The sequence below is a fragment of the Acromyrmex echinatior genome, chromosome 10 (assembly GCF_024713525.1).
Source record: "Acromyrmex echinatior isolate Ae372 chromosome 10, ASM2471352v2, whole genome shotgun sequence".
Taxonomy (NCBI): Eukaryota; Metazoa; Arthropoda; class Insecta; order Hymenoptera; family Formicidae; genus Acromyrmex; species Acromyrmex echinatior.
Window position 1 is genome coordinate 673,769 of NC_141861.1, and position 21,533 is coordinate 695,301.

Here is a 21,533-nt window from a genome sequence, read left to right on the forward strand (position 1 = left end):
TGTGTTGTGTGAAATAAGATTGCACAAAATATTAAATTTATCTCTTTTATGTAATATGACAGATAAATAAAATATATAATAACAGATAAATAATCTTTTACAAAAAAGAAATAACTTAATCATTATTTGTTATAAATAATAATTATTACTTGTTATAAATTTTGAAATAATATAACATCATATATTAATATATCATATATTAATATATCATATATTAATAATATAACATCAGTATATTAACATCAGAAAAAATGAAATAAAAGGAGGTGCTAATAATAAAAGTGTAACGTAATTAACATTTTGAATATATATTTATTTCTTATTTTCTAGCTTTTTGTTCGATTTTGTATATCATTTAACTACTTACATTACTATAGTCGATTAAAATCGCAAATTTACATTTCTATGGATAACAACAAAATGAAGCAGGATGCATTCTAATAAGACAGATTAATTTGCTTATTAAACGCATAAATGGAAACACTGTAGCTTGTAACGAATTATGTTGTTATAAAAATTCTATTATATTTTACGCAGAATATTATAGTTTTTATTTCTGGAATATTTAAATCTTTCATAATTTTTTTCTTTTTTCAGAAAGTAATTATACATTTAAAGATCTAAAGATTTATATAGTTTGTAGAAAATAAAAATTAAAAAATGTTAAATATGTGAATTTTTAAGAATAGAAAAATCAACTAATAATTTCTAAAAAGTATTTAAAAATCTTTCAAAAATGCGTTGGGAATACAATTTATAAGAAAGGATTCTTACAATTAGTTCCATAAACAAAAAAAAAAAAGAATTCAAAAGGTAAAGTAAAATATTTTTTACAAGAAAAGTAATAATAAAAGAGATATGTAATCAATACTTCGGCATTTTGTAATTTTAACTCTGTGACTTTTAATATTACTTATCAGCTTTAACATTAAAACATTTTGGAATTATTAATAACAAAATTTCATAATTCGTCACCTTTTTGTACTTTGTACCATGTTATAGAGATCATAATCATGATCACGATCAAGATCTTCACAATCGATTTTCGCTCGCTTATATACATTCATTTAATAATAGTCACTACTGTCACAGCTTTATTTGTTTGCATTTAAAGAAATTTAAAATAAATAGTGTCGTTGTGAGATGTTTTTTTCAACAAAAAAAGAGTCATTTACAATATATACAATTAACATAATTCAAATAACAATTTTCATACATATTCCTAAACATTTATATATGTTTGCATAGCAACGCGGTACAATAAATTAATTTATTTTAGAACTATGTATAATTACAATTCATTTTATACAATAAACATAATTAATATTCAATCATCAATCTCAATTCTATTACATATTTGACTAACACACATCGAGTATAATCAATTAATGTTTCTTAGACCCTCATTAAGACACACTTAAATTTACCTTCTTCTTTCGTTTTTTGTTTAAAGCTTCTATTAAATTTATTTAATTATTCACTGACATGAAGATATTATAATAAAATGTGTTGATAATTTTCGCATCTGCTCTTTTTCTATAATATTTGTCTTTATGCTATCTCTTACAGAATGTTGTTAATAAATAATTACAATTTGTAATTATTTGTTATATGCAAGGTATTCTAAAAAATGTAAAATTTGTTTATTTTTTTATTAATTGGAAAATGTTAGTCCATATTCGTACTTCTGATTAGTTGCATTTAACATCTAGTCAATTATGAATCTGAGGTTTACTTAATTTAATATAAACAATATATGTTACATACAAATATAATTTAATATTATAAAAATATTATATCATATTTTAAGGAAAATATAAAAGGAATATTTAAATAAATTTTAAATGAGTGATATTAATTAAAAATAATATCAATTTAGCTTTCAAAATCGCATTCTTCCTCTCTATATCTTTTCTTAGAAATAAAACTGTGATACATATATTTTTAGAATATCTTGTATATTTCTTAGGCATATAGTTAACTTCTTAATACAATTGAACATGCTATTTATGAAAAATTAATACAATAATATTTTATATAAAAAAAAACTTTAAAACAATAGACCACATGATGTATCAATTATTCATCTTTTTTTTTTATAAATCTTCGACTTTGTTCAGTTCTGCCTTCATCTTTAAGATGACCAACAATATTGTAATTTTTGTTCATTCAGTTTTGTATACCTTATAACACAAATAAAAACATGCTCTTGCTTTTATCTGTAAATCTGCAATGTTTATTTGCAATGTAAGTAAAATTGAAAAAATAGCCAAAGATTATGAGATGTAATCATGAATATTTCTAATGAATTTATCGACCTAGATATATTACACATACATTAAGAATCTATTATTATAGAAAGAATGAGTGTTTATTTTAAGAAATTATGAAAAATAATGATTGATAAAATGCAAAAAATATTAGTAATCAATATCTATATTTCATGGTATTAAAGTAATATTACCCGAAAAAAATGTTATATATATGGACATATTTTATATATAATTGTATATAAAATATGTCAGTTTTTTATATAATTATATATGAAATTTTTTTTCGGGTATATAAATACGTATAATAAAAATAAATAATATCATAGATTTTTGAATGATTTAAATTGTATCAAACTTCTTGAAATGTAAGGATATGTTAAAGCAAAAAAGTAGAGATCCAAGAATTTTCATATTGAATTTGTAGCCACAAATGTGATATACAGGATTAAAATTAAAAGAATCATAAAGATGATTAATCATATCATAAATAGCACTTACACACAGACGATTTACGTATCATCAATATTTCACGCATTCACATAAATTTTCGTATAACAATATATAACATTTTAATTAGACGTCTAAGTTCAATTTTATGAACTCCATGTTGTTTCGTGCAAACTACTAATTTGTGGACTACTATTTCGTAAGTACAGACTGCATAGCTTTTATATAAAGCAAATATTGTCACGATGTGCTTTAGAAATAGTAGTTTATAGACTATAATAAATGGCACGAAGAATCAACGTAGAACTCTTAAACTTGAAGGCATCTAATTAAAACAGTATACGAAAATTAATGTGTGTGTGGCATGCGTGAGTGAGATATTGATCTAGTCAATGAAACATAAATCGTCTGTGTGTCTATTTACAATATTACTAATTGTCTTTAGAATGCTCTTAAGAACTATTAAAATTAGAAAATAAAATAAAAAATCAGTTTTGTAAAATGTTTCGTAAACAGATTACTTGAACTTTTATTCCCGAATTTTTACACTTACAAATTTTTCTCAATATCTTAGATTCATAATTCTGTTGATAGATATTTTTAAATTATCTATTTAATTTTAAATTATCTATTTTTTAGTCTATTTAATTTGTTTTAGTTTGTAAATCCTTGAATCTCTATATTTTGAAATTCTTTCTTTAGTCTTACGTTCTTAATATAATATTTAATTTTCTAAATTTTAGCATGATCTCCGATATTTATATTTTTAAGGCCTGTTTTCACAATATGTGATTATCTAAAGAGTAAAAGTTACTAAGAGATTCAATGAAATTTATTCACGAATTTTTTGATAACTTTTAATCTTTAAGCCTAATCTACATTCGTCATATCGTAGCTGTCGCAAATAAACTTGTTGCATCAGCCAATCCGATGCATCAATTTTAAAGTCGTACAATATACTTACGACTCTTGCGATGCTATGATATGATCTTTTATGTATTTATATACGACCTTTTATTTTTAACTATTTGAATATTTTAGTTTTCCTTTCTTCTTTAGTACTTAATATTTCAATAAATTAATATAAATAATAAAAAATAAGAATTTACATACATGAAGAAATATAATAATTTGACAATAATATGATTTTTTACACATTTGAGTGTTCTGAATTAATATTATTATGGCAAATAGATATGTCGTAAATGTAGCAAATGTTTCATTTTGGCATTAAATAAATGATACGTATTAATTCGTTATTCATGTAAAATATAAACATACGCAATAACATATAAAATAAGCGATAAATGTAATTGGAATTTACTTTGTGCTTTTATCTAATAGAGAATAGACAATATAAATTGTATTTTATAGAGAACGCTTTCAACTGTTGCATCAAAAAAATAATTAACTAAGATTCACAGATTCTTAAATCTTTGAAACTTTAACATGTCGGGATTGTTTTTAGTTTTGCGGGTGTTAGATTCTGAGAAATATGTAGAAATGCCTGTGAAACACTACCATGTGCAAAAATCACAGATATTCTGTAGTAAAATATACATAAAATTATTCTAAAATAAACTTATGTAGTTAGAATTTTTACATTTAAAAAAATATCAAAATGTAAAAATAATTTATATTCCATAGAATCAATTTCGAAGACCCAAGATGATAAAATCTATTAATCTTAGTTTATTAAAGAATGTTTTAAATAAAATAACGATACGTAACACTTACAATGATATGATAATACTTACAAGTACAAAGCATAAGCATCCATTAGGTTAGGTTGTACTGATTCATGAACTGAAATGGATATCATATATGCGTATGTTTTAAAAAGATGTCAATAATGACATCAGTATCTAGTAGAAATAATCATATAATGTTGAGTGCCTCTTTCTTCTCTCTTTTTCTCTTTCTTCTTCTTTCTGATCTAAAATATTCATCATTTTAAGTAAGGAAAGAGCTTTCTATAGCTTAGAACACAAATGTTTTAATATATGTAATATTTTATATATATGGCTTGAAGAATTCATACTATCATGTTTTATAAATACATCTTCATATATGGAAAATTTATACATCATTACTATCTTGTAACAAAAATCACTGTAACGAGAGAACAAATGTCCTACTTTGCATCCGTATGAATTCCCTTTCATCCGTTTTCAAATTGCGTTGAATGGTATCGATTGTTCCCATTGTATAATATGCATATAATAAAACGCGAAAATATTTGGAAAATATTCCTGATAATATTTTCCATTTCCTGATATTTGAAAAAAAACAGTAGGAAAAAACAATGCGATTATGTAAATGTTATTAAGAGGCGATAATAATTAAATATAGGCAGGAGAGAGGTTCAGAGTAAGGCGAGAAATGACATTGTTGCGTATCGTTGCACGTGTTGTTCTTGAGCTCTTGATTATCTGGATGACCATGATGCGACAGTCGTGACAGACGACAACAGCGACGCCGCGTAACCGTTCTGCCGCCAATCGCTGCTCCGCACTCGGTCCGCTCGAGGTGGAGAATGTCTTCGTAGTTGAGAGAGCGGCGGGACTGCCACCACCTTTGTAACATCTACGCAAAACATTAAAGTTATTCAAGCAAAATTAATATGAGAGAGAGAGAGAGAGAAAGAGAGATTAATATTAAAACAATTTAAAACAAGGAGTATAAAAGCTTACACTGATTCTTAATGTGTCAAAATTCTTAATATAATATTATATATTACAAATAGATGTTTAGCATAAAATTATCATTTAATATAAAGAGAGAGATCTTACAAATAGACAAATAATATCTTCTATTAGGTCATCCTCTCTTAGTATTATTATGAAATTACATTTTAAAACTATAACCCTTATTATACATTTCGGTAATTATGTATATTAAGGTCGACCTCACAAATTTCAATGACCTAAGGCGATTCATAATCGATTCTTATTTCAAAATCGTTTTAATACTTGTCTTAAAATGCTAATGCGGCTCTCTGATTGAGTTATGATAGATTGAACTTAAGACAGTTTTGAATATAAGATGATTAATTACGAATACCGCCCCTTGACATATGTTGTCAAAGTCATGATCCTGAGTTATCTCAACAAATTTTAGCCGTCGTTATTCATTGATAATATAACTTATAAGTTATCAAAGTTAAATATTATTTTACTGAATTTAATTTAATTTTTATTATATTGTCATTTATGTAGTAAAGCCAGGGTTGGGAAGTAACTCGTTATTTACAACGAAGTTACAATTATTTTTCTTCAGTAAGGACTATGACAAAGAAGATGTAACAAGACGTAGTCATGACGGGACAGAGTAAAAGTCGTGACTGGTCGGAAAAGTGCTTCGGTCTCCGAACAATAGTTTTTTTTAATTTTTGGTAAAACTTTCTCTTTACACAATCAGCCCTCAAATAACCTCCAACTGACTTTCATCTTGACCTTGAAGATCACGGTTATTGACCTTTTCCATCGCAGCACTATTCATTAAAAACTATAAAAATTCTATAAGCTCTAATAAATTAAATTAATAAAGAAAAAAAAGCCTTTGAAGATTAATTAATCAATAATTGAAAATTTCAATTATTTTATAGAATAAAATAATTGAAGTGATTGCAACAGCATCCAACCTCTTTAAAGACTTTTTTTCCTTATTAATTTAATTCATTAAAAAGTTATGAACAAAACAATTTTTATGAATAGCACGCAATGTTTTAACATAAAATACATATTTCAATAATATTTTCCCTGAACCGGGAGGGGGGAGGTGGAATAGATCTTGCTTCGCGTGAAAAGTTATGCGCCTTCTTGGTAAAGAAGAAATAGGGTGGATCTCACTTCGGAAGGTATTCAACTTTCCATATGAAGTAAAGTCCACCCATCTCATCCTCTGCTCAGAGGACCTACTTTCACTTTAAATAATATTAAGTACTAAGACATTCTGTATGGATGTACCTGATTTCAGTATTAAATTTTTTGACTACGATTATATCCTGATATTCGCTTAACAACGAAGATTCGATGACCAATCGTTACAACAATGGCATATCATACATTTAAACCAGAGACTCAATAATTTATATTAAAATCTATTAATAAATTGCGTTTTATATTAATTACATCAAATCCTGTGACATCAAATCCTAAAGAAAGTCCTGTAGTCTCGAAACGTTCTTTTTAGTTATATATAATAAATTTATAATAAGTTATATATATTAACTTTTATCTATATCCCATATTCAGCTTGATTGACTGATTTTTCATATAGTTTTTCCATTACATTACATGAGTGAATCTATACTTTTGAAAATTTATAGTATATACGATGTGAATAATAGATATTTAGTTTTATGATTACCATGCACTCCTTATTTCATAAAGCTTAAATTTCATATTGATTATTATACATATATATTATTGTTTTAACCTCTTTTCTAATCCTTGAACTTCCACATCTCGACGTGCATGAGAAGGTGTTGACGTAGGTGTTAGTGCGGATATAGGTGTCATCGTCGGCGTCGAAGCAGGCGTGCCGCTACGCAACGCAGAATCTTTTCGTCTGGACGCGGGAGAAGCCGGTGCCGAGCCGACCGCTCCTGTGTTACCTAGCCAAGAATTCTTGCTGCTATCATTCTCTGTTTCCGTAGGTGAAAGTAATAATCCAGGAGAGAGCAACACAACCGGCACTCGAGCAAACTGCTCCGTTGGTATCCGCATCTAGAATATTTTTATACAATTACTTTTTTCCTCTTTTATTGATTTAAAAATCCTTTTCCAGAATTAAAGTATACGATGAATGTGTTCGTGAGGTGAACACGTGTTTGTGAGTTTGTGGAGTTTATGCCAAAAACGTCAAAAAATTCAAAATTAAGATCTTTACTATTTTTTAATTCAATATAACGCTTTAGAGTTGTTACATTGTGACAACATTTGCTTTGTATAAGAGCTGTGCAATCTATTCTTACTAGTAGTCCACAGATTAGTGAAAGAAACATGAAGAAACAATACGAAGTTTTCAAAATTAGACTTAGATGTCTAATTAAAACGCTATTGTTATACAAAAATTTATGTGTTGTGTGGCATGCGTGAATGAGATATTGATGTAGTAGTATATAGTGTCATGACATCATTATAAATGAAGTCTATTGGATAAAATCAGGTTAAGTCTAATTATAAGTTAACCAGATAATGGAAAACAGACTTTAAAATTTATATCCTCCTTAGTAGTTGAATGTAAAAAATCTTATACTAACTTTTGAATAACATTTTACACAGACAGTCCTCTTGCATAAACGGCAACGTTGTCCCCAAGGACCCAGTAGACCAAAACGCGTTTTCAGACAAAGAAAACAAACACGTCTTTTTTCCACATCCTCTTTTACACGCCCTTCTACGGGAAGAGATTCTAATTCAGCTTTTGTAAGGACGCTACGAATATGTACAATCTCATCCAACGTTAATGACAGCCTTTCATCCAATAGCATGTCTCCTAACGTTGCTTTCTGCAAAATGTAATTACATTTGAATATATTTACGTATAATTTTATCTTCTACGTTTCCATGTCATATAATTAATATAGGTAAATATTCAGATGGAGGGAGTCAGCACCATCTGAATATTTATCACGATAGCATATACTCTACATCCATATTCTACATTTTCTAAATTTTAGACAGCTATGATTTTTCTTCGTGCTACCAATACACTCAAAGATTTTCAAACGGAAACACGTAGAATAAAGGTTTCATAAAATCGAGTTTAGTTTGTTTGTAGAAATGATCGTGGATAACATTGACGAATTTTTAGACGCTGATAAAATGATTCGCATACATGCAGATTTATTATCCTTCAGAAAGCAGCCGCATTATATGATAACATAGTTTCTATCTTTAAAGCAGCAAGAGATATTTTTAACTTTCAAAAATCATCAAATATATGACAATTTATTGTGATTGAATAGAAGAAAACAAACGTATGAAAATGTGAAAGATGTAAAACAAAACTAATCGGATACATGTTATATCTTGTCGCGCACTTGTATTTAATAGTAGACATGATGAGTATGTTGCTTATTGGGAGATCTTTAAGAATTAATTTCTCAACTATTGTGAAAATTGTAAAATATGTAGTACGGGACTTTTAGATTCAGTTTAGTTCGCTTTACTTATTCACGAGAAATAATCCAATAGACATCCTATTATATGTATAAAGATCAAAATAAAATCACTATATAAAAAGTACGTAACATATCTATACTATTAAATTCGGAGCATTTGTAGATTATTGGTTGCATTTAAATTAAAAAAAAAAAGGATTTAAAAAAGGATTTAAAAAAAAGAATAAGAGTATTTTGTACCTTCTCAATATCGTCCCACTCATCATCCGGGGCTTTGTCGTTCTTATTCTCATGTGCAACCGCGTGTGCCAATTGCGCTTGTCTCGATGTTCGTGGTTGTGGACTGTAATTCGGGCTAGGATTCAGGCTAATGTTGGGACTTGGACCTTGACTTAACACCAAATCTTTAAGGCCAGCATGCTGCCGACTATGTGGTCTTGATTGTGGTAGGGACGTCGTTCCCGTGAGTGACATTTGTGGTACAGTGCATTTTGCAGCGTGTCTTCTTGCAGATGCCCTCCGGGAAGGACATTGCGTCGCTAGATCGTAAGCTGCAATAGAAAGAGATTTAAAAATAAAATAAGAACCAACATAAAGCAATCAAAAGTCAAATTGAATCTTTAGATCGTTCTAAATGCGATTAAATTCAATTTTTGTTAATTTTATTTGACTGGAAATTTCTTCACCAGAATTTTATTAATAAATTTTAAGCAAATTTTCTTTAAGAAAGATTAAATAGACTTTATTTACTTTCTATTAGTCTCTTTTTTAATAGTAGAATAACTGAGCTATGTTTTGGACTATGTTTGCTGTTGCCAACATATTACATATTATAAGAATGGCCAGGAGCATTAATATACATTTAAGATCACATCTAATTATTAAAAATTTTTAATTGTTTGATCCAAAGCTTATGACGTATTCTTTAATTGTTGAGATTTTTACAACATCAAATCTATGAATTTGATGATGACTCACATCAATTAGGAGAGTTTTATTAATTTATGTATTAGCTGAGGACTTCAAAGAGAGTCGAAACGTTCTATTAATTTTTGGATGTATTTTGGATGTAAGGATTGAAGAAGTAAAAAGAAATTTTACTTGATTACTTTGTATACTAATACTCAATAAACTTCAAATATATAATTCAGTTCAAATATTAATCTATTTCATTTTAAATACAATAAGATTGAATCATAGCGATTCAAATTCGAGCAAATTGAATTTAATTGCTTTATTCGATTCGTGTTTGAATAATTCGCATAATTTCTAATAATTATTCACACTCGTGATACAAAAAAAAGTTGAATTCTGTCGTAGTGTTATTAAAAAAAAATTCATCTCTAAAATCAATCATGTTATAATATATAGCTTGTATACGTAATTACATTTAATAGAAATAGTAGAGGAAAAATTAAAACAAATAACGGTAAACAGATAAAATAAATATATACATGTGCCAATTATGATTAATAATTATATGATCAACAAAATAAGAGAAAGTTTAAAGATTATTTATAATTACATTCTAATTGAGCATCACAGAATCGGTGATATTCGTTCCTGGTTAGACGAAGTCCGCCAGTTTTTCGCCATGGATTAGCAGATCCTTCCTCATCATCATCTCTCGCATGGTCATGATCTTTATGTCCGTTGCGGACTCCTTTTTTAGACCCAAAATTATCTTTAAGTTGCCAATAATTACAGATTTCTTCTTCCTCAAACCTTGTCTCCATAAAATTCTCCTCATTGTAATCATCTTCATAATCATCATCATCATCTTCCGCATCCAACTATTTAAAGAATAATATGTGCATTATAAAATATTATGAATTAAATAGTAAAATTTAATATAATAAAGTTTTACTAAATTTAACCAGATATATATAACATTGAAAATGTTTCCGATTGTTAATCATTTCCATTTTCAATGTTGAAGGAGGACGCCTGGTATACAGGATAAAAAAAGATCGATTTTTTATTTTATAAATTAGTAATACGACTCTTCAAGAATATATTTCTAAAATTTTAGAGCGAAATTCGAAGTCCTTTCATAGATTCAGCGCTTATAATGGGACATAAATAGGATGATTCAGAACAGCCCCGTCCTTGTAAAGACGTGGTCTTGAATTCTAAGACGATTTCTCTACGGAAACTTTTATCCGACGCTTACTTTTCGAGGTATTAAAAGTTAGTGAATTATGGACTGTATACAGAAGGTAAGGCGCACTCATAATTGTCTTAGGCCCGATTGCACCTATGTTACTTTGAATGAGGCTTAAAACTCTTACTTTCTCTCTTTAAAGCTGAAAGAGAGTTAGTGTCATAACGAGTGTCTCTGATGCAACTGGGCCTTAAGAACATAGCGTTATTCTGATTTACATAATGCACGCACAAATCTCTCTCTCTCTCTCTCTCTCTCTCTCTCCCTCTCTCTCTCTCTCTCCCATTCTTTATTCTATTGGGTCATCTAAAAAGTATCCGCGGTTTTTAGATGACCCAATATAAAGAAGACCTAATATGCCAATAATGTTATAAGTAACTTTTGAATACAGCCCATTAAAATTTTAAATCGAAAACAGAAGAATATAAATGATAAAACCAGAAATTTGATATCTATTGTAGGCTACGTCAAAAGTATTAGGGCGTTCCTGAACACCACTATGATTCAAATTTAGATCCTTTTCAACCACACTATCACTGAGTCATAATTATCTCTTTTTGATACTTTTGTGTTTCATCTATTTTACCATCTTTATAAAATATCTCTTACAACATCTATATGCCATACGAATAAATATGAAAGGTAAACCTTCAAATCGAAGTCAACAGGTATCACTTTCTTAGTTTGTTTAGCAACATCCAAATTTCTTCCAGATGGTTTCGGCAACAATTCGCGTTTATTGATATCCTCTCCGTTCTGTGCTATATCTGAAAAAATCAAATTTATTCTCAATATGATAATTAAATACAGATTAATACTAATCATATCAAAATGCATTAAAATTATTTATATGTGTTATGTAATGAGATGGAAAGATATGACAAATGAAAAATAATAATAAGATAAAGGACTATGCTCAATTTGGGCCCCGACTGAAACATTGAGGCATAGCTAGGATTGTAGGGCATCAAAAAAGGATTATAAACTTCCATATGCACAACTTTGTAAAATAAGTCCCTTGAGTGCTACAATTGTTCAAAGTTCGCTATTATGATCATGTATTGTACCACTACTTTTATTCCATTTCTCGAGTCAGATAGTATCTAAGATATGTTCAATATCTATAATAAGCTATGGAGTGGCGTTGAGTGGCTTGCCGCCACTCGGTGCGATTGACTCGCGATCTGTAAATCCAGATTCAGTCTCACCTGGACTCATATTCTGTATACGTCTACACCGACAGTTGTTAGTAGATATATACAGAATATGCGTTCACACGCGCGATTTTCTGCATTTAACAAGCCGAAAATAATTCTACCTGGTGATTAAAAAACCTTTGACCAACGCCGTTCGAATCCGACGTTAAACTGTAGGTCCCACATATCAGTGGATATATGTATGAATCTTCCAGGGTTGAATTTTATTGGGTTGGAGGATTGAATTTTAGACTAACAATCTAATTCCGGAAAAAATCCATTATTACTGAAACTCAATAGAGGCCCTATGCTTCACACAAAAATTAAATATACACATACATGACGAACTATCCGTTTAACATCATAGTATACATCATAGCTAAACTACTGGAGTAATATCTATATTTGCGGAGTATGTTGATTATCCTGCGAACGTAAGTGCTTACTATCTACAAATTTATAGCAACAAGAAATTCTATTGGAAGAATGTTAAGATGAGTAATGTGATGGCGGCAGCGTTGCGTAACAGATATGTCTATAGAGATGGACTCTCTCACAGCCTAATCTTGAGAACCTTACACCATTCCTGCAATTATACACATTGCTAATTTCACTTTTGGAGTGTTTCCGAATTTTTGAGATCTGAGATTATCTGTTGTGTATCAAACGTGACAAAAAGACAATTCCTTCGGAGACAAATTTTTTGGTTTTCACACTTCCGTATTTATTTCAATCCATCGAGATGATGCATTTTTATGATTTCTTTAAAATCATAATCGGAAGCAAAATCTTCTCCTGTCTCGAATAACTACTCTTCTTTTTTACAATCCTAATTATATGGATAACTATGTAAATGGATTTGGATTTTTTGGACATATAATCAATCTTTTTTTATACTTTTGCTTGCAAACGACCGCGTTTTATATCATTGACAATTATAATTATAATTTTCTTTTGTATCATTCATTTATATATCAGTTTTATTTTCTTTCTCATTGAAAATGACTTAGATGCCTATTCTGCAACTCTTAACGATATCGTTACAGTCGTTAAGAATTACAGAATAGGCTCCTGTAAGGTCGAAATGTTTATTTATAATATTACTTTTACATTAATATATTAATATAAGCACTCTTATACTTTATAACACAATTTACAGCTTCTCATTTTCGTAATCATTGAATTTTAATTTTGTTGAGTTCTTACTTATTATTTTACTTATTATATTACTTTTAATATTTGATAAATATAGTTGTATCAAATTATATTTTGAAGTGAATAGCTTTACAAATATTCATACCCACTGTATGATAATGAGATGAATGAGATGATTACCTGAGACTGTAATGCGCCTTCTACGCGACTTACGATTCCTATTGAAAGGTAAGATCCTGATGTTGGATCTTTCCTTAGCAATCCTTTGCCGTGGCTGTGGTACTGGCGGTACATCTTGTCTCCTTTGACTTGCTGCTACCAGAATGCTATCACCAGTTGGCAACGTTCTCTGATCTTCCGACTGCAACCATTGTGCTGCAACATCTTGTGCAGACTCCTGCTCTTGATCTGGTTGCGAAGGTGGTACCTCCCCGAGGACTATCATATGAGATTCACCGCTTACGTTACCTAAAAGAGAAATAAGATAAAACAATAAAATATATGTGGATAAGTTTATTTTTCAGGATTAATTCCTGAGATATATATATATATATATATATATATATATATATATATATATATATATTAGGTGTTGGAATTAATTCGTAGCGTTTTACAAGTGATGGGAAGTATTTTCATTAATGTATTTTTTAATGCTCATGTGAAATAAATAACATTCTTTCATTAAAAACGCTACGAATTAATTCCAACACCTAATATATATATTTCTTTTCATTTTGAGGAACATAATATGATTTTTGTTAAGATATAAAACTATAAAGAAAATAATTTTTTTTAAAAATGGCCAAAAGCATATTAAAGTTTCAGGCTTTAAAATGCTTTTTTATTTTTTTTAATCTGTGATGATTTTTCATCAAGTTTAGATGAAGATTGTGTAATTTTGAAGTGTTTTCCATGTTGAATAGTGTTAGTTTTTCTTATTGAATAGTGTTATTCTTTAAAAATGAATCAGCGACTTCAGTGCTATTTATAACTGATGTAATTATCAGCAAATACTGTTTTTCAAGAAGTTAGAGCAAAATGTTTAAAAAAAATAGTGTAATAGATCTCGTTACAGTATAGAAGTCGTTAGTTTATAATTATTATTTTCTCTATTATACTATTTTCCATAAGAATATTTAAATGTATAGAAGGTATTATATTAGAATTATTATTTTCCATTAGTTAGATTAGAATTATGTACCATTTTTTTTATTTATTAGACATCACAGATGCAAGTTTTGCGCGCAATGTTACCTTTTTATTTCTTTAATTTTTAAAATAAATTTCATTGATAAATTTCTATAATGTAAATTGTTATTTGCTAACTCCGCAATGACAGTCGCGAAATAAACGCAAAAAAAGATCCAATTAACATCGCGAAAGCGATAAAAATTTACTGGCGCGCAAAAAAAAATAATTTACTTTTTCACAACTACGTGACGTGCATTCCCGTAAGAGAAACGTAGCGAACTGTGAGAGGCAAAGAGATTCGCATGAAACAGGCACTCTGATTTGTAAAAGCGAGGAAACTCTATAAAATTCTATAAGCTCTATAAAACAAGTACTCCGATTTGTGAGAAGAAAGCGAATGCGCATAAAACAAGCATCGCAAAGAAATTTAAAATCGCACTATAATCTTCATATGGTGGGCTCTGATAAATATAAATGAACCTATAGGCTAACTACAGGCATGAATGTTGACCTGCCATTTTGAATTTTGTAATTTTGAATACAAATTCGTTTTCAGCAAGTCAAAAAACTTAAAGATAGAAGTCAATATTAATATATGACTACTTTTTGCATTTTGGTCCGTCATATTGATCTCGCCATTTTAAATTTTCAAAATTTGAGATCGGATTCGAAATCAGCGATCTCAAAAATATCCTAATATTATGTTCCATCATGATTGAAATACTTTATGAATTTTGGCAACTTTTTCAGCAAATTTATCCCATTGTGTGTTGGCTCGAATAGTCTATTATTTTAATATCAATTTGAATTTTATAATTTTATCTTGATATTCAATTTATTTTTAATATTAGAACAAAATATTAATTCAGTTTAGAATTCATTCACATTTAATCTCAAAATTCTCAATTTGGTCTCTCCCCCGTCAAAAAATATTAGGAAATTGAAAGATTTACCCAGTGGACTAAAAAAATTTAATATTAAATATCTACTGTATTTATATATAGACATATTATCACATGATATTATCACAATATTGTCAGTTACTATATTTTTTTAAATTTTTATTATCATTTTATTATCATTTTATTATTTATTTGTCTTGCTGCTTTTATAACAAAACTGACATATCTTATGAAGAATATTTTAAGAGATTTTAATCTATTACATCTTATAAATTCAATGAAAAAGTGCATGGACCAAAATCAAATAATTCTAATTTTTTTTAGAATCACCTGTATTTTATATTTGGATATAATTGTATAATATATGTATAATAACCTTTTATGTAAAATTTAACGAAATTGTTCTGAATAACTTTTTTTATTTAGATCTTTCCTACAGATAATATGTAAAAACGGCTATTCAACAGAATTCCATCCTGATTTACAACCTTCTTAGGTACAAGATTTTCTGTTTTACAATCCTCGTGTATATTTTGTTATCTATAAATTATATATTAGGTGTTGGAATTAATTCGTAGCGTTTTACAAGTGATGGGAAGTACTTTCATTAATGTATTTTTTAATGCTCATGTGAAATAAATAACATTCTTTCATTAAAAAACGCTACGAATTAATTCCAACACCTAATATATTAATAAAATAATTTATTAGTTAGTATTACACTTTATGTTGATCATAATATTTTAATTACGTTATCCAAACATTGCACCACGAGACAGGAAGATTGCTTGAGACTCCCCTCGTATGGGAAGTTTCAAATCAAAGTAAAAGTTAAGCCGAATAATCGTTTTCAAATATTATTTGCAGAAAAGTTCTGAAAATTAAAGAACTATTCAGAACAATCTCATTAAATTTTGCATTAAAAAATTATTATATATTATACAATTATATCTAATTATATAATACATATATAATTTATATATACATTTATATTATTTATATATAATATATAATTATATAAATTTTACTGTATATATTTTATGTATGTTATTTTATTATGTTATCTTATAATAATTTTTAACGCATAAAAAATGTTAAGAAATTTGTTAGGCAAAGTTGTCCATTAGGCTTACTTTCATATTTTACCTAATTAATCTTGCTGTATCCAATTGATATCCTAAGTATTTTTCGTTAAAGATATATTTCTTGATTTCATCTTGTATATTTTGATTCCGTATCACTTCGACAACTATCATAACCACTCGTTACATGCATCTACAGATAGTGGACCGCAATTCTGAAAATTTTTGTATGTTTTGAAAACCATCGAAGAAAAGTGTTGCAACCTCTGTATCCGCGACAGTACAATATATGCTACACATATAGTATATTGTATTAAATATATATTTCAATGTATTTAATATTGATATATTTTTTATTTCTCTTTCCATGTACACGCATACACAACTTAATAGGATAATAAATATGAAAAAATAGTCATTTTTAATTTTAAAGTTGATCCCTATTAAGTATAATCGAAAAAATCGTTTAGTGAAGATAACTGTAAAAATTACGTATACCAAATATTATTGAAATCATACAAAAAGTTTCATAAAAACCAAATTTAAATTACTTCTTTTATAAATGTATCTTTACTTGAAATTTTTTTCTAGACCTATTTACTCTACGGAATCTACGATATGCATCTATATTTTTTGCCTCTATTGTAGAAATACTCATCAGAAACACTTTTCGATGGATAATGCACTCATGCTGACATTCATAAATTAGCTTATACAACGGCTCAAAATGAAATTGACACGATTCCTTGATAAAATGACGTTTTGTTTTGTTCGGTCTACTTGTTGTGAAGTAATAATCATTTGGTTTAGACACAATCCTAATAAAATCATTCTACACATATGTAGCGTGTTGTGTCAACATATTGATTAGTATGGTAAGATATTTTGTAAATGTAATACCTTTTCTAATAGGTATTACATTTATAAAATTAATCAATTATGTTTGTAAAGTTGATTTCTCTCTCTCTCTCTCTCTCTCTCTCTCTCTCTCTCTCTCTCTCTCTCTCTCTCAAACATACATTTTATAAATGTAATGCCTTTCTTAGTAAGTATTACGTTTATAAAGTAGCAGACATACTGATCAATATGTTGATGCAATGGTACATAGAAAAAATACAAAAAAATTATTGGATATTCTTCTAATATTTCTAAATATTCTAGATATCTTTTTTAAAACAAATTCTAAAATTTATTAAAACTTTTAAATCTTTAAATCATTAATTAATTAAGCAAAATTTTGATTCTTATATACATAAATACTTGGATTGCTTAACTTTTCGTTGTTACTGATATTTTTTATCTAATTTTTTTTCTAGATTTTTATATTTACATTTTAGATATAAATATAAAATTACAAAGCTCGAGCTATTCTTGCACGTTTTTGAATATTTCGCGTCGAATAATTATTGGTCCAATTTTTATCTGCAAGAAATTTCCCGTGTTTTGATTGACTTTAATCCAGAGAGATCATAAGAGTTATTTAAGTCATAGAATTATTAAGTTCTAGAATTAATCAATTCAATATTTTAATAAATTTTCACGAGTTATATATAAAAATAAGACTTATATTTTCCTTTAAATTGCATGTAAAAAATTTCTATATATATTGTTTCTTTTTACCCTTTCAGTTTTTTATAAACATAATATACACATTTTGTGAGCAATAAAGCAAACTGTTCACACTTCTAAAATCACAATAATTCTCCTAAACTTGAAAGTCCTTCACAAAATTATTCACACTGAAAGACACAATAATATCAATCGATTGTTGTCCCAGAAATTTTTTAAATACTAACAAGAATTAATCTTTCGAGAATAACGATGTTAAATACTAACAATAATTGCTGGGATAGAATAGAATTCGCGAGAAACGGCTGACATCCAACTAGACTGGCATGCCACTATGACGTTTCAGGCAACGTCAGTCCTCCTTCGCACGCTTTCAGTTATTGATCGCGCCTACATCGTGTCAGTTGCTCTCTCCATTTCTCTCTCTCTCTCTCTCTCTCTCTCTCTCTCTCTCTCTCTCTTTTTGTTCTTATATATTTTGCGCCCATAGCACTCCAACTCGTGATTTATCCTACCATATTGTAAAGTGTAATTCAATGTTAAATTTTTAATTTCGATACAATTCGTAAGCAAGTATATTAAAAATTGAATGTTCAGAAATGAACTCAAAACACTTAAAATCTATTTTTATTAGCATACATTTTTACACCCATGATGCACATGCGCACACTCGCGCATGCTCGTGTGATACAGAGTGTATATACACATATATATATATATATATATATAAAACAAAATATAATTTGTACAATAAATTCAACAAAATTTAATAAATATCATAGTAAAGTTTTATAAAATAAGTAAAACAGAAATTTATAATAAATAATAAACACTTATTGGCACACGTAATTATCTATTACATGTATTATCCAAAGTACAGAAGATTAAACAGAAGAAAAATATAAACAGATATAAGATAAAGATATATCGTAAAATAATCGATTCACAAGTACTGTTTTAGCTAAGATTATCTTAAACGTGCAAACATTTTTAATCACTTGGTAACTTCTGAGATAACATATATCGCGCCAATGTAACTAATTTCAGAATTCTAATGGAGATTTTATATTTAAAAAAATTTAACAATTACATATTAAAGCGCAGTTGATATTTGATTAAAGAAAGAGAGACAGAGAGATATATACATAAAATTATTTAATATCTTTGAAACGATTTAATGTAAACTGTTTAAAGACTCCAATTAGATTTTGATAAGACATATCATTGATATTTTCATAGTTACATGTTATGTAACTTATAAAACATACCTGATCTTATAATGAACACACATTGTAATAAAAATAACATAATGGGTGCATCTAATTGTAAGTCCAATTGTAAGAACTCCACATTGCTTCTTCATGCAAACTACTAGTCTGCGAACTACTATTTCGTAAACACAGATTGCAGCTTTTATATGAAGCAAATATTGTCACGATGTGACAGGTCTAGAGCACCACATTGAACTAAGAAATGATAAAGATCTCAGTTTCGAATTCTTTTACGTTCTCGCCTCTACCTCACAAGTACGTATTAATGTGTATACTTTAATCCTGGAAAAGGATTTTTGAATCAATAAAAGAGGAAAAAAGTAATTGTTACATACAAAAATTATATGGTTTAATTAGTAATACAGAGACACGACTTTAGAATCCCCAATGGGCAATTATTTTCAATGGCAAAAAAATTTTCTTTCCAAAATTATTTTATATGTAGTTTACTAAAAACGATAAATCTCTAACGTATCCTAAAAGATTTATCACGCGGTCATCTAACCGATTGTGAGCGATCTTTGATCATTGCTCAATATTGAAAGTCACTCATCTCTACACATTAATATGAATTAATTTTATTAATTACTGTGATCTGTAGAAGCTTAAAAAGTGAGACAAAACATATTATCGACGTATGAACGTTTATAATAAATTATTTTATTTTAAAAATATTAGGTGTTGGAATTAATTCGTAGCGTTTTACAAGTGATGGGAAGTACTTTCATTAATGTATTTTTTAATGCTCATGTGAAATAAATAACATTCTTTCATTAAAAACGCTACGAATTAATTCCAACACCTAATAATTGTGCGCAATAATTTTCCGCGCTTAACTCCTAAATTATCCCGTTTATCATTTTTAATTAGTTTACAATTATAAATGTTATTTATCATGAAAAGAACATAAATTTCATAAACTAATCATATTCTATGAACACTACACATAGGGTGCATTGCGAGTTTATTATTTGGTGAACAACAAGAACAAATGATATATCATGCGCTTTATAACTCTGAGTAACTCGGAACGCACTCATAATGTATTCATGTAAAGTTACACAAAAAATGTATGTATACTGTTTATGAAGACTTTTAGAATTACAAAAATATATGTCAGTACAAATTTACCATTTTAAAAAATGGTTAAAAAAGACGCTAAGGGTACGTGCTTCTCGAAAAAAAACTTGTACCAAATTAAAAAGTAAAATTCAAGTGTTTATACTGTTTTTATATTATTGTACCAAACGAAAAAATAAAATCCAAGTTGTCTACTATCTTTATTAATTTACATTATTAATTTAAATGAATGAAACCTAAGTGATATGCATCTTTTTGTGTGTAGTCATTTGTAAAAGATTTAATATCAATGACAATGATAATGAAGACGACGCTGATCGACGATGATGATGACGACACCGAACGACGACGACGACGATAATGACGATGCCGGGCGACTCCGAACGACGCCGAACTATACACCGTTGTTAATATCAAATCTTTTAAATACGAATGACAATACAGATAAATAATATTACTTAATAGTTTATCATATTTAAATTAATAATATCAATTATTAATAATGATAGTACCACTTGAGTTTTACTTTTTAATTTGATACAACTTTTTTCGAGGCGCGTGCACTCTTATATAATTTTTGTTATCTTATAAGTCGCATTATAAATGTACAATTCCAACGCAATATAAAACTTAAAAAAATAGAGTTATTTTTATTGTTATAACAACACTATCATCTACAAATATATAAGATATGTAAACTTACAAATTGATGTTTTTTCAATCTTAGAAGCATTTTGTCTTGAACCAGAAGATCTTAGAGGCTTTGGAGGTTTTTTTATACTTTCCATTAATAGTTCTCTCAGAGTACTTTCCTTTTGTAATGGTCGTAATCGTCTCTCCGAAGCCTGTATACAATAAAGTATAATTATTTTCTCTATATATGTTGGTCATTGCAAAAAATATATTATTGAGGCCTCGATAATCTAACTGTGCTCCCCGAAAAGCGAGAGATTCGAGTTCGATCCCTGGCCAATGTAATATTTTTCGCAATAAAATTATTTACAGCGCAATAAAATTATTGAAGCTTATCAGCATCATATTATTAATATCTTCTAAAATGCCTATGAACA

The 21,533-nt window shown here is 28.1% G+C and overlaps 1 protein-coding gene across 5 annotated transcripts in view; it reads right to left on the minus strand.

The window, feature by feature from the left end:
* Nucleotides 1–292: 292 nt before the first annotated feature.
* spir (spire type actin nucleation factor) overlaps nt 293–21,533 on the minus strand; it is a 30,669-nt gene continuing 9,428 nt past the window's right edge. For 3 of the 5 annotated variants that reach the window (XM_087410447.1, XM_087410446.1, XM_087410449.1), the window contains 8 exons: nt 21,167–21,308; nt 13,546–13,833; nt 11,663–11,781; nt 10,376–10,643; nt 9,091–9,401; nt 7,987–8,235; nt 7,161–7,450; nt 293–5,306 (listed from right to left, as the gene is read on the minus strand). In XM_087410447.1, coding sequence (XP_087266573.1) covers nt 5,063–5,306; nt 7,161–7,450; nt 7,987–8,235; nt 9,091–9,401; nt 10,376–10,643; nt 11,663–11,781; nt 13,546–13,833; nt 21,167–21,308 — 1,911 coding nt within the window. In that variant the 3' untranslated portion in view covers nt 293–5,062. The remainder of the gene's footprint in view (nt 5,307–7,160; nt 7,451–7,986; nt 8,236–9,090; nt 9,402–10,375; nt 10,644–11,662; nt 11,782–13,545; nt 13,834–21,166; nt 21,309–21,533) is intronic. The other 2 variants (XR_015546416.1, XM_087410448.1) reach the window with 2 other exon arrangements.